The 15,000-nt window shown below is 38.4% G+C and overlaps 1 protein-coding gene across 14 annotated transcripts in view; it reads right to left on the reverse strand.

Moving 5' to 3' along the window:
• Positions 1-7,764, reverse strand: part of CAPRIN2 (caprin family member 2) — a 36,585-nt gene extending 28,821 nt beyond the window's left edge. For 5 of the 14 annotated variants that reach the window (XM_023738078.1, XM_023738075.1, XM_023738074.1 and 2 more), the window contains exons 1-3: positions 6,383-6,678; positions 4,818-4,880; positions 1,213-1,299 (exon numbers count right to left, since the gene is read on the reverse strand). In XM_023738078.1, coding sequence (XP_023593846.1) covers positions 1,213-1,299; positions 4,818-4,880; positions 6,383-6,634 — 402 coding nt within the window. In that variant the 5' untranslated portion in view covers positions 6,635-6,678. Of the gene's footprint in view, positions 1-1,212; positions 1,300-4,817; positions 6,318-6,382; positions 7,380-7,617 lie in introns of those variants that run through there. The other 9 variants (XM_023738076.1, XM_012557631.2, XM_023738072.1 and 6 more) reach the window with 5 other exon arrangements.
• Positions 7,765-15,000: the final 7,236 nt, after the last annotated feature.

Raw genomic sequence — 15,000 nt, forward strand, 5'->3', positions numbered from 1 at the left:
ACACAGGAAATCCAGTGTGGAAAGGAGGAGTATGCTGTTACATTACAAGGAGAGCTGCTAGGGTCACATAGCAATGTGTGTACAAATTTTTGTACAAAAAGCTGACTTGAACTGTAAAGTTTCACTTAGAGCATAATAAAAATAAAATAGCTTAGAAATATTTGGAAACTGTGGAATTAACCAAAAGTACTAAAATTAAGTGATGAATGAACAAGCTAAAATATGCTACAATTGACAGAAAAAGCTAATGTCATCTTAGAACTGCAATAACAGAAGTATCCAGAAAATGGAAGGTAATGGCTCCACATTATGCTATTTTAGATCTATGTACTACCTTTTAAGAGTTCACTGATAATTAAATCAGACATCCAGAAGAGAACTTATTGCAAAGATTAAAATAGTGGATTGTTAAGCCTAAATGATTTTTTTTTCCTATGTCAGAGGAATTGAGAACTTTAGTTCACAGTAAAGAAAGGAAAACATTCAAAAACTAGAAGAAAATGTCTTATGAGGCACGCTACACGTCACAGGAATGAATCCACGGAAAACTTTCCTTAATTGTTGGAACATGACCTTTACAGGCCTTCTAATACTAAGATCCTCAAACAATGAAGCATACTTCATTAACAAATGCTAAATATTTCAAATTAATTGCTGATTAAATTTATCAGAGATAAAGTCTGAATTGACAACAGAATGAGCCTAATAAGTAGTGAGCTCAGACTTAACTCTCTTCATTTAACATGAATCATAATTTTTCCTCATAATAAATTATCAAGCCCTCAAGAGGAAGAGTCTAGCAATTCTGTTTCCTCATGTTAAATACTGAACTTACAAGCCTACGTAAGCATACAAGCCTATTATTACATAAACGTACAAGCCTAATTCTAAAACACTTTCAATAAATATGCCTATCAGAACAGTTTTTATTCTTCTTCTCCTCAGTGATTTTCTATGATTCTACAGTGAAATAACACACATTAGAAAACTAATACTTTATTCACAATGTCTCATATTCAGGTATCATTTGCGCTCTCTTGCTACTTCAGAAATCTGGAAAAACTAGTTCTTCAGTAACTATCCTCAACCCCTCCATCTCCAATAAATTATTCACAGGAACTAGGTTACTATAAATCAACACCACTATTAGATACACTTTCTTCAAGGTTGGTGGCTAACTGGTTTCTGGAAAAGCAAAGAAAACGTACTCACTTCTTGGCTCAGTCCAGAAAAGGTTTTTTGAAGCTCCTTGGCAAATTCCAGGTTATGTAGCACTTCTTCATATTTCTCTACTGCTTCCTAACAAATACAATAAGAAAATAATTCTGTGATCTTCTAAATACAAATATGTCAAAATATGTGTTCCTTAAACATAGTAGAGAAGATTTAAGACTTTATGAACTAGCTACTCACCATATATACACAAAAAAATAGTTGTCTAAAGAAAAAGCAGAGGGAAAGAGCATTTAGGACAAACTATATAAAGTTAAATTTAGAAGTTCAATTTTTATGCTAGAAATAAAACTATTCGTAGCATAAATCTGAGCTCTAACTTCATCCTATCTAGAAAGTGTAAGGTCAGAGACACCTATGGGTTTTAAGAGTACTCAGCCAATAGGATTCCTTTGTTAGTATTCATCCACTACTCAAATGTACTGCACAAGTAGCATAGTGAGGATCACGCAGATGAACAAGCAACTTCAAGACACTGATAACCCAATGGAAAAAAAACAGACTTGTAGGCAATTACCTATAGCAAACAAAATTAAATAAGTATAACAGAAATGACAAGCAATGTCCTACAAGAAATCAATGGAGTAAAAAAAATTTTTTTAAGATTTCACAGATGAAGAGAATTGATCATTGGGGGGCGGGTGTATTTTTTATGGCACTTAAGCTAACTCAAATTTATACAGATGAAAAGGGCCAACCTAGAAGAGAAGTAGGTGAGGAACTTGCCCAACAAGATAAAGACATATTATAAAGCCTCAGTAATTAAAATAGAATTGACACAAAGATAAACAGACCAGCAATATACACTAGAAAGACCAAAAACAATCCCACACATGGAAACTTGAAAAAAGAAGCATCTACAGTAGGTTTAACTTATATAGAAAACGGAAGGAGGGGGAGGAATAAGGATATTTGCTTATTTATACAGACAAACTCTGGAAGGATATATAAATATCTATCAACAATTATTACGTAGCAAGGTGAGACGCGAACAGAGGAAGGACAGAGGTGAGAGAAAAAACTGCATGTTTTTTAACTATTTCAACAGTTCTCTGAGGGGTAAGATTATAGATTTCTTTCTTCTGACATTATCTACGCTTCCTAAATTTTCTACTTTAAATGTATACTGTTTGCATCAAGGGATTTGCTTTCTCAAAAGTACCACAAACTATACGGTTAATCATATCTAAAGACCTAACATTCAATCAGTCTATATTCATAAATCTATATTTAATAAATATTATTTTATATAAATATGCTATACACTGTTCTAAGCACTAGGAATTCAGCAATGAACAGACAAAATCCCCACCTGCATGTGCATGTAACTTACACTGTAAGGAAAGGAGAGAAAAAAAATAAATAAAAATTTGTAGTTTGTCAGAGAAGTACTAAGTGCTATGAAGAAAAATAAAGCAAGTAAAGGGACTAAGTAGTGGGTATGGAGGGGTGGGGATGTAGTATGGTCAGATAAGCCTAAGGTGACCTTCAAATAAAAAGCTGAAGGAGGTTAGGAATTAAGCCATTTTGTTATCTGGAGGAAGAGCATCCCAGGCAGTATGAACAGCAGGTGCAAAAGCCCCGAGGTAGAATTATGCCTGTGATGTTTGAGGAATAGCAAGGCAGCCAGAATGAGGTTAGCAAGGTAGAGAAGTGTAGGAAATGCAATGAAGATTTAAAAAAAAAAAAAAAAAGGGAGGGAAAGGTATATTTTGTAGGGCCTCATAAGCCCAATGGTGGGTTCTGAGCAGTGAAATGGCACTCTGACTTGCATTTAAACAGGATTACGGAGGCCACTATACTGAAAACAGACTGGGGAACAAAGGCAGGAAACAGAAAAACCTATGAGGAAGCTATTATACTAACGCAGATGAAAGATGACAACATGACAGAAATGGAATTTATGAGAAATGGTCAGTTTCTGGATTTGTTCTGAAGTAGAACTGAGATTTGCTGATGGGCTAGATGTCAGATATGAAGAGAAAAGAGATGAGAAATTCTCCAAGGTTTTTGGCAACTCCATCCTTATAATTGATCAGGCCAGCAACTGACATAGCTAAGATTTAAAAAAGACCAGGTTTTGGGGCGGGGGGAGGGAACGTTGGAGAGAAATCAGGAGATATCAAAATGGGCAACTGGACATATAAATCTAGAGTTCAGAGGACTGATCTGTTGGCAAGATAAATCTGGCAGTTGTTAGCACATTACTGAAGAAATCAAAGTTCATATATTTACATGACATGTAGTTATGAAGACATAATATTGAGATTAAGTTTCTTGGCTACAGCTCTGAAATATACATGTCCTTGACATTTCTTAGAGAGCTACCATGTGAATCACCAACACCCACCCCATCCCCCATGTTTACTCAAAATAAAAAAAAAAAACACTATTAACAGAACATTTCCTTCAAGGACATTTACACAAAGAAAAGGTTTATTACTTTAAAAGTTAACTACCTGAAAACAAAGTCAGGTTGAAATGCTTTGTTCAGCTAAGTTCTCTCACCATCTAAATGAACACATCATTCTCACAGCTCACGTGATTCAAATCTGTGCCTCAGAAAAATTATAATTTACTACACCACAAAAATTCTGGGTCAGTATAGGAGAGTCAATATGTCAAAGGAAAGAAAAGTCCTCGAACTCCAGCATCTATGATACACAACCAAAAACTTTAGTTGAATCCTTTAGGAAAAAGATTAAAAAAAAAAAAAAGATCTAAAAGCTAAAAAAAATAACTTTCAGATTAATTTTGTCCCTGCTTAGCCAGGAAAGGTAATCAGGCCAAAGTGGAAAATATCAATGAAGTATTTTTTTTCTTTTCATATTGCAAAAAATTTTTCACCAAATCAGGTAAAATTTCTAATTGCCAGGTCTATCAAGGACAAGTTAAGCAATATTTAAAAAAAAAAAATTGTAAGAAGCCTTGTGTTTACAGTAAAATTTAGAGGAAAAAAAAAAAAGCCAGCTATTTATCGGATAAGAAGCCCTGTTGGCACAGTGTTAAGGAAAGGTCAGCAGTTTGAACCGGCCAGCAATTCCTCACCACAAAAAGATGTGACAGTCTGCTTCCATAAAGATTTACAGCCTTGAAAACCCTATGGGGCAGAGTTCTACAGGGTCTCTATGAGTCGGAATCAACTCAACAGCAACGGGTTTGGTTTTTTTGGTTTTATCTATCAGATAAACATGCCTCCTGGGAGAAGCAACCAGAGAAAATCATGGCAAGCTAAATATTTTAGAGTAGAAAAAGGCCAGGTTTATAATACTCCAGTGAAGACTTAGAAGCTAGAGTATTATTCCTCTCTCTTCTTCATCCCCCCTAGGGTAAATTTAAATCCTTGTTAAATCCCAGTGATAGACTACATTTTCACCCCTATTTAATAAACCCCAAGTCTCACCATCCATACCATCTACTAGTGCAACAGAAGTCAGTCAAATCTGAGATCTAACAAGCAAAGAAGATAAAGTTACTAGATTCTCACTCTTTTTTTGGCCTATCAAGTCTCTGGTCCACCATATCTACCTAGAATTTTATTAAGTAAATCAGCAAGTCTTATCAAAGGATCAAAATCCACTTACCAACTGGTCTGGATTAAGTCGCTCTCCATTCTTCAGGCGATCCTTGTAATCTTCCAATTTGAGCTACAAAAGAGAAACTCGTGTCTACTATTAAAAAAAACAACAGTTGCTGTCGAGTCAATTCTGACTCATGGCGACCCCATGTGTATCAGAGTAGAACTGTGCTCCACAGGGTTTCCAATGGCTGATTTTTTCCGAAGTAGTTTGCCAAGCCTTTTCTCCAAGGCACCTCTGTGTGGACTCAAACCACCAACCTTCTGGTTAGCAGTCGAGCGTGTTAAACATTTGTATCTACTATAGTCTGATATAAAATTCTGAAGTAAATAAATAACAGACCTTGTTTCTTATGAAAACAAAGTTCTTAAAGTAAATTATTACTCTGAAATACCATTTTACTACAAGTCAAGCAGCAACTACAGATAAGTTCTAGTCAAAAAAAAATTTGTGTGTATACAGTCAATAATATGCCCCTACCCCAGAGGTGCTCAATCAGAGGCAATTTTGCTCCCCAGCAATATATGGCAGTATTTGGTGACATTTTTGGTTGTCACAACTTGGGGGGGTGGGGCAGGATACAGAGTGCTACTGGCATCTTGTGAGTAGAGACCAGGGATGCTAGTAGAGAATTTATGCTGATCCAGGCGCACTCACTTTATCATACTTGTGGATCAACTGCATGCATTCGAAAGACAACCAACGGTAACTAGGGCTTCAGAGAAACTACCAGTAAGGAGCCCTTCTTTGGGAATCAAACTCACATTACCTTCACTACCTTCTTAACTTAAAAAAAGGAAAAGAAATAGTCAACTAGACTCTTAAAAATCTCTTCACATCCCTCCATTAAAAACAACTTACCTATGGTTTAATTAGGTCTTGATATAAAAATATTAAGAGTTCTAGGTCCTAGGCCGCTCAATCTTGCCTGTCACAAGCAGAAGGGAATCACAATACAACAAAGCAACGTGCTATACTGTCTCACAGACTACATGACTCAGGAAATAAGGAATGATTTGAACCTTTACATCAGCATTTACTGTAATGTTAGGCTGATAACCTCTGAGTCTCTTTAATAACAAGGCTCTCTACAATGCTTTCACCTACAATCGTAAGGCGTTACCTAGCAACACAAAAATTAGTGCTAAAACCTTTTCTGGCTCTACCATGGTTAAAGCTTCCAATGACTGCAGCAACGGTACTGCAATATGAACTGCTGCAGAAAGTTACAAGAAAAACAAGCTAAAAAGTCAGGCTATTACTCATGTATGAAAAGAAACATTAATATGACAATGAATTAATCTGACATAAAATAGCTAGCTCTTCAAGTACTTCAACAGTAGCATGCATAATTCTACCATGAAGAATACTTGTATTCAGCTGTGTTGACAAACAGAAAATGTTTAACATATCCAATATTTAGTCTGCCTGTTTGTTTTCAGCCAGCTGAGTCCCAAGGTTAAATCTTTAGAAATACCTATGAGCCCCAATAGAAAGCAAAAACGTCAGTCTCTTAACCCTTGTTTAAGGTCATACATATACAACAAGGTTGGGGGGCGGGGGGGAATTACCTTCTTTTTCTCGATGTTTCTAATTTTGTGTTTAAGGCATATGAGTCCATTATCAATATAGGTTTCATATGCCTGGGAAGGAGAGGCAGCCGAACTGATAATAGAGTGCAGGGGACTCATGGCCCGCTGGCTTTCCCCATGCTGATTGTGGTTCACCTGGGGCTTGGCTGACTTCATATTCCCCCCTCTTCCCTCCTCTGAATGGCCTGAAGGTGACTGGTAACCAGAAGGAGATGAAGAGAGTTGCACCATTGAAACAGATGAGTCTGGAGGGGGGAGGGGGAAAAGTTAAACATAAAAGTAGAGGCTTTCATTTTCCTGAAAAGTTTAAGCCCACTCCCTCAAAGTTCTCCTCCACAGAATTGAGCTCAAAATCTAATGGTACTTTAGATACTATGCGTCCATCCCACTACTTTTATGGCAATTAGTCCAAGAACTAGCCAGTAAGGATAGCCTTTACGTAGGCAAAATCTACAATACAGCGGATGTTTCCAGAAATTCAATTTTCCAGTCAGAGATCTGCTAGCCAAACAATGGCTTCAGAGCTCCACTCTCTCGAGGGCAAACCACATTCTGAATATTTCCACCCTCAAGTAAAAGACACACAAAAAATACTTTCCACACTTTAAAACAGCTGGTTTCAACCATTTACAGGGTCTCTCACCACCAGCCCAAACTAGTCATTAACATTTAAAAGAAAATCCCGAACACACGCCCTTCTTTCACAGCTCTCAATCACTAAGAAAGCTAACTTCCCTCTGATCATCCTGAGGCCTACAAGGCAAGTTCTTCACTACCAGACATTTGTAGCGAGATATTCCTTCTCAAACTTCAAGGGCCCCAAGTTAGTTTTCTATTGTTTTGTTTAGACTAAACCATAACCATGAACACCCAACCAGTTTAAGGGCTCATCCTAGCGAGCCTCACACTGCCCTGGTCAGTTGCCCTCAGCTCTGCTTTTCTGCCGCGGACCGTTAAGTACCCATCCACTCTCCTTAAGGGCATCCCAAAGCAATGCATCACAGGCCCCACGCACGCCAGCCCTCCCATCAAATGCCCGCAGGGTCACCAGAGCCCGACGGCGCCGACCGCGGCCCTTCCCACAGCCCTCCGAACGTCGCTACGCTGAGAGCACGGGACACGGCCACTTCTGCAGGTGCGGCTGTGGAGAACCACCCAGAGAAGGAAAACGCACAGCCCGCCCAGGCCGCGGGGATGCCGAGCCGCCCCTTCACCTCACAGCGGCGGCGGCTCTGCCCACCCTCACTCGGCCGCCGCAGCCTGGCTTCACCTCCCCAGGCCGCCGAGGCCGCAGCCGCTGCCGCAGCCCGGGCCCGCCTTCGAAAGCTGGCGGGAGCGAGGAGAGCTGCGGACGTGGCCCAGCGCCAACCCGCACTCGCGTCTCCTCCTCCTGCCCCCTGTCTCCTCCTCCGGTCTCCTCCTCCTCCCCGCCCTGTCCTCGCCGCGGGCGTCTGCGGAGCGTAACGCTCCGCCGACTCAGCCGCTCTCGCCCAGGCCCGCCCTTTCCGCCGCGCCTAGTTTATATACGGCGCGCCCCGCCCCCTCCTGCGCGCGCGTGCCCTCTGGCTGCCCCGACACCGCCTCCTTCCGGTGCCCCCACCCCGGCCGCCGTCGGCGTCGCGAGCGTTTCGGTTCCAGCCACAGCTGGAGCGAGAAATTCGTCGGGAGAGGGCGTGTTCTCCCCGTGATTGCAGAGATCGCAGAGCACCCAGGTGGGCCCGGGTGGTTTCTGTCCCTCTTGCCCACCTCGCTGATTGCATCCAGCATCAGTTTGCTGCGCGACTTTGAACAGGTGATTTCGATCACTCGAAAAAGGCAGAGCGCCCTTTGTGAAATTACCAAATAAACCCAGCTTGAGACCTTAGTGGTTTAGGTGGGCACTTTTGAAATGCAGGAGCGTCTCTGCCCTGCAGAGTCCATCCTTCACAGAAGGATGAGGACAATTACTCCTCCCTCAGAGGAGGGCTCAACCTGTAAGAACAGAATACCCAAGTCAGCATTGCCATAAAAACGGAGTGGGTGACTCCGCGACCTTCCATAATAGAATTGTGCTTATTTAGGCTGTGTTATTCGTCGATGTTAAAAATGATTAATTCATTGGTACTCAGAGAAAGCTAGGGGCGAAAAAATACAAAGTTGCATAAAATTAAAGAGACCAGAAATACATAAGAGTTTCTAAAGGAAGGAATGGTGTTTCTTGTACAAAACGAGTTTTAAAACAAAAAACCTCCTTGCCAAACATGGTCCTAGCTGTTACACCAAATAAAATGTTTTTAGGTCCTGTCCCTGAGACTCCGATAAAAAAAAATTGTTTAGACTAGCAAGAGAGAAATAGACAAAAATCAGAAATAATAAGGGAGCAGTGGCTCAGTTTTAAAAATCTTGGCCAAGCCCCGCCACACACACAAATTACCTTGAATTTATAACGTTTCTTGTATGGTATTCTGCCGTTTATTATCTGTGTTCTTTTCAGTCCCTGGTGAAGCAGTGTACCCTAATGTTGCGTTTTAGTTTTGAATCTCTGAATCTCATATTTGACCTTGAGGGTCAGACAAATATTAGGTCATTCATTTGTCTCATTGTTTATAACCAAAGAAAGAACAGAAGCTGCGGTAGATGAGGGGAGGAAGGCTATGCCTTTCCTCTTGACACCACAAAAAACTGTGGACATAGGAAGAAAAAATGTGAATGACACATTTTTAGATCAGTGGGTTAGCACAAAGTTACAATACAGGTTATGCTTGTTTGAAATAAGCTAATAACTTAAAAACTGTAGTAGGGAGAAATTTTTATTAGTTTATATTTCCATCAGATTAGTCATGAAACAACGACCTTCTAGTTGTCCTGGCAAAAATCATCTCTTGGGCCATAAAACATCTGACTATAGACCCTAAATATGCCACTAAATGGAATAATTTTGAAGGAGCTATATGAATATATTTCCCAACAGGGATCATGAAAAGGAATCGAAAGAGAATGTGAAAGCAAAAATAATGAAATTTCAAGCCCAGTAAGGTATAGACTGTGTAAGCATAATATAACATTTGTAGGAGAATGTACCTCAGTAAATAACAATCTTGCAGCAGTGTCCTGTGATAAAATGAAAAACTTGTTCAAGGAAAAGCTTTCCTGCTGGAGGAGTTCATTAAAGCCAATGAATGTGGCTTATTTTGAAAGCACATGCCCCCAAACACTTTCGTCAGGGTTTTTGTTTTGTTTTTTTCCCCCTTCCCCATTCCCTGTTTTCTTTAACACCTTGATTTGTCTTGCCAACTGAGATTTTGCCAGTATTTGTGGAAAACCACCTCTAATCTTAGCAAGGAATTACTATATTTGAAATATGAAAAGGTATTGTTTCACATCAGTGGGAGAAGAATACATTGTTCATTCCACAAATGTTTATTCGCACATTCTTTGTGTTGGGTGGCACAAATGATTCGCACTGGGCTACTAATCAAAAGGTTGGTGATTTGAATCCACCCAGGTATGCCACAGAAGAAAGCCCTGGCTATCTACTTGTGCAAGATCATAGCCTTTGAAAACTCAACGGAGTGCAGTTCTACTCTGACACACATGGGGTCATCACCGTGAGTCAGAATCAACTAAACAGCAACAAGTAGTGGTGGTGGTTATTGGGTGTTAGGGATAAAATGGCGAATGAGACAAATATCACCCCTTCTGATCTAGGAAATAATATTGGAGTTATTATTCCCTCTCCTTGAGCATGGAGAATTGTGACCCAGCTGGGGCTGAGCCCTCAGAGACTCACAAAGACACATCAGCTGGGCTTGAGATAAGACAACAGATGGGACAGTCTCAGAAATTATCTTAAGAAAGTTTTCACAAAAGGGTAATAAAACCTAACCCAAAGGACTTCTCACCTTTTGTCTTTTTCTATTAACATTTAGTGAATAGGAATTTGTTGGACCAGTGAAGACCCTCCTGACTTTCGTAACTGAAACCCATACCAATGATTGTTAAGAAAGATGATTCAAAATGTAAGATTACAATTTCTAGCCAATCAGTGAAAAAGTGATGCTTTCAATGATTCTACCCATTTTGTGATGTTGATATATACTGATGATTCTCTAACCTTCCTTGGACTCGGACGGACATGGCTGTGGCAGCATGCTTGTCCGTTTTCCCATTCTTGCCTATTTTGTTATATTCTTTGGACTCGGACAGACATGGCTGTGGCAGCGTGCTTGTCCGTTTTCCCATTCTTGCCTATTCTGTAATATTCTTTGGACTCGGGCAGACATGGTTGTGGCAGCATGCTTGTCCATTTTCCCATTCTTGCATATTCTGTAATATTCTTTGGATTCAGGCAGACATTCTAGCTCTGGCAGCATGCTTGTCCGCTTCCCACTTTTGTCCTTTAGAATATATGCCAAATAAAACTTTATTTTTACTTTACTAAACTTTGTGATGCTTTTCCCCTACGACACTTCCCACATGGAGCTGAATAGGAATTCAGTAAAAGCTCCAGGAATAAATGACAAAAACAACCAAATAAATAAAATATAAAAAGAAAAATACTAAAAACTTGTATGGTTTTATTTCTGCAAAAACATTCAGACTTTAGGTTGCTTGAAAATATGAAGATTTTAAATATGCATGGATGGTTGTTGGTATAGTCACTTAAAATGTTGTGTTAAAATGTTGTTAAAACTGGAAAGATTAATTCACCAAAGGATGTTGAAACTGGTAGCACTTGAGTGGAGATACAAGAAATTATCTTGGACATTTTGTTATGGGTGATAGAAATGTGCTACTCAATGGCTCGACAAGACCTTATGGACAGTTGCCATTAAAAAAAAAAGGAAATGACTGAGAAAAATAACAAGAAGGCCCAGAAAGATAGAGACTCCCACAAATAGTGGAAACAATTAATATCATAAGGTTGTTAGAGCTATTGTACTTTGACATACTTTAAGATTCACAGTGTTTCTTTTCAAATATTTGAGAACAGAAACTTCTCATGAAAGAATTGAGCAGTACAGACCTCAGATAGGAAAAAAAAAGTTGCCATAACAGTTTGGAGCATTTTTGAGAAATTTTCTATAGTTTCTAAGATTAATATTTTTGTCCTTTTTTTCATAAAATTACATTTACACATTCCTAGCAGTGGTATTTACACTGTTCTTCTAGTATTGAAATTAACACATTAATTGTGTTTCACTGTTAAGCCTCTTTGAAATAAAAGTTCTTTAGGATAGGAACGATCAATGTAGAACTAGTGAGTATGTGTGTGGTTAAATCAATATCAAGCCAGTCCATAAAAATACGATTTCTTTACAATTTTGAAATATTGTACAGTGTCAACAGCGTGGACTCTGGAGCCAGACATAACTGGATTTTATTCTAATTTCTGCCCCTTCCTAGCTGAATGATCTTGGGCGAGTTGCCTAAATTCTTTGAGTTTGAGTTCCTTCAGCTATAAAATGGAGATGATAATGCCGCTTAACAGTATTGTTAAGGACTTCATTTCATTTATGAAAAAGCATATGACTGGAGAATGAGCTGTGAAAACATATCCCCTACTAAAGTATAATCATTTGCTTCTTCTCCCAAAGTGTAGAGCCCTGCATTTCTTCCAGTAGCCTGAGGAGAACTGTAGAACTATGGAATTTTAGGGCCCTGAAACCACTCCCATATATTAAAGATAAGATATATTTTTAAAAAGCTTCTGGACATTTGGGAATTGTCCAAGGACCTAAAGAATCTAAGTCTCCTGTCCACTAGTGCAACGTGCATTGCAGGCTGCTTCAACCCTTTCCCTTGCTGCTTCCCTGGAGGAGTAAATAAAGTGTTCTTCTTGTTGTTAGGTACCACGGAGTTGATTCTGACTCTTAGCAACCTATGTAGAACAGAATGAAACACTACCCAGTCCTGTGCCATCCTCACAATCGTTATGTTTGAGCCCATTGTTGCAGCCACTGTCAATCCATCTCATCAAGGGTCTTCCTCTTTTTTGCTGACCCTCTACCAAGCATGATGTCCTTCTCCAGGGACTGGTCCCTACTGATAACATGTTCAAAGTACATGAGACGAAGTCTCGCCATCCTTGCTTCTTAGGAGCATTCTGGCTTTACTTCTTCCAAGACAGCTTTATTCATTCTCTTGGCAGTCCATGGTAAATTCAGTATTCTTCGCCAACACCATAATTCAAACACATCAGTTCTTCTTCAGTATTCCTTATTCATTGTCCAGCTTTCACATGCATATGAGGTGACTGAAAACACCATGGCTTGGGTCAGGAGCACCTTAGTTCTCAGGTGACATCTTTGCTTTTTAACACTTTAAAGAGGTCTTTTGCAGCAGATTTGCCCAATGCAATACGTGATTTGATTGCTTGACTGCTGCTTCCATGGGCACTGATTGTGGATCCAAGAAAAATGAAATCCTTGACAATGTCAAACTTTTCTCCGTTTATTATGATGTTGCTTATTGGTCAGTTGTGAGAATTTTTGTTTTCTTTATGTTAAGGTGTAATCCATACTGAAGGCTGAAAAAAGTCTAGAAATAGGCAATTACACTGGCATCATTGTGAACTCAGCAATTTGATGTTACTATGCCTTCAACATAACTCATTAAAAAGGCATTTTAAAATAGTTGTATCTTTTGATCTAGTAGTCCTTATTTTAGGAGTCTCCCCTTTGGAAACAATCATCAATGTGGACAATAATATATTCATAAAAATGCTAATCATAGCATTTTTTTTAAGTAATGGAAAATTGTAAACATCCTAGGCATTCAACAACAGAGAAATGGCTAAATAATGTGACTGTAGACCATGAACTATAATTCAGGCAGTACAAATCATCTTTTCAAAGAATATTCAGTGAACTGATAGTATATGAAGTGAAAAAACTGCAGGTTAAAACCATGGTATAAAATCTGATTTAGTACAACGGTGACTTGGTTAAATATTTCATTTTAAATATGCATAGAAAAGGCTGGAAAATATTTTTTATTTTTATAGCAGAAGTGTATGTTTATTTTAAATATCAAATAAGACAAAAAAAATTCCCCAAAACATGAAAACTACCCCCGCAGACATAACCACTATTAATACTTTGCTTACATCCTTCCAAACTTATTCAAAAACAAAATCTATTTTTTCTACAAAAATGAGAATGTACCAAACATATTCTATAATTCTGCTATTTTCACTTAAAATATAGTAAGCATCTTCCTATTAAAACAAATATCTCTGGTTAACTTTGGGAGGTAGAATTTCACATGATTTTAATTATCTTAACTTCCCTGTGAACAAATTTTAAATTAGAAAAATAATAAATAATACTTTTAAGTGACACCTCATTCTTTAAGAGAAATGTTAATTGTCCAGGGGAACCACAACAATAATATATAATAGTGAATATTTGAATAAATGGTAATCTGCATAATTATTCCTTCCATACAAGGATAAGAATCCTAAATGAAATATGGAATAGTCACTCTAAAAGGAAAGCCTGCTTAACTAGTAAAGAATGTCTGACTTGAGCATTGTGCTCATTTAAGATCTGTCTATATGGGATCAAACTAACGACAGCAACTCAAAAGATTAGATAGGAAACTTATGGGGGCAGTGAGTATATGTTAATGTGGGAGGAACAACTCAGAAAAGTAGGGTGAGAATGCTTGCACAACTCCAAGAATGTAATCAGTGTCACTGAACTATACATGTAAAAATTGTTGAATCGGTGTATATTCAACAATATTGGTGTATATCCACCAATATTGGTGCTGTGTATATTCTCAACAACAACAAAAATAAAATAAATTATAAAAATTTAAAAAAGGAAAGCCTAAACTGGTACAAGTCATTTCATCATTAGAAGAAGAAAAAAAATACTTATCCACCACCACTTTTTACCCCAGAATTTTTCACGTGAATTATTTACTCATTTTTTGAAATAATAAATACATTTTAAAAGAGCTCTATTTTTAAGATATAACACCAAAAGCATGGGCAACAACAACAACAACAAATTGATAAATTGGACTTCAAAATTTAAAATTTTTGTGCTTCAAAAGACACCATCAATAAAGTGAAAAGACAACACACAGAATGGGAGAAAATATTTGCAAATCATATATCTGATAAGGTAGTTGTACCTAGAATATATAACGAACTCTTACAGCTAAACAATAAAAAGACAACCCAATTTTAAAAATGGGCAAAGGATCAGAAGAGACATCTCTCCAAAGAATATATGCAAATGGCCAATAAGTACATGAAAAGTGCTCACATCATTAATCAGAAGGGAAATGCAAATCAAAACCACAATAAGCTGTCACTTCACACCCACTACAATGGCAAGGAAGTACTGGCAAGGATGTAAAGAAATTAGAACCCGCATACATTGTTAGTGAGAGTATAAAGCAGTACAGCCACTGTGGAAAATAGTTGGGCAGTTCCTCAAAAAGTTACTCATAGGACTTCTGGCAACATGGCGCTTTAGGCAGAAGCACCACGCCGTCCCTCCACAGCAAAGATCCGAAAAACTAAGCCAAACAGAGAAAACAGCAATCCTGAAGTCGTAAACATCAAATGAAGAGATAAAGAACTCAGCCAAGCACCAAATGGA

Source organism: Trichechus manatus, unplaced genomic scaffold (genome assembly GCF_000243295.1).
Source record: "Trichechus manatus latirostris isolate Lorelei unplaced genomic scaffold, TriManLat1.0 scaffold00112, whole genome shotgun sequence".
Lineage (NCBI taxonomy): Eukaryota > Metazoa > Chordata > Mammalia > Sirenia > Trichechidae > Trichechus > Trichechus manatus.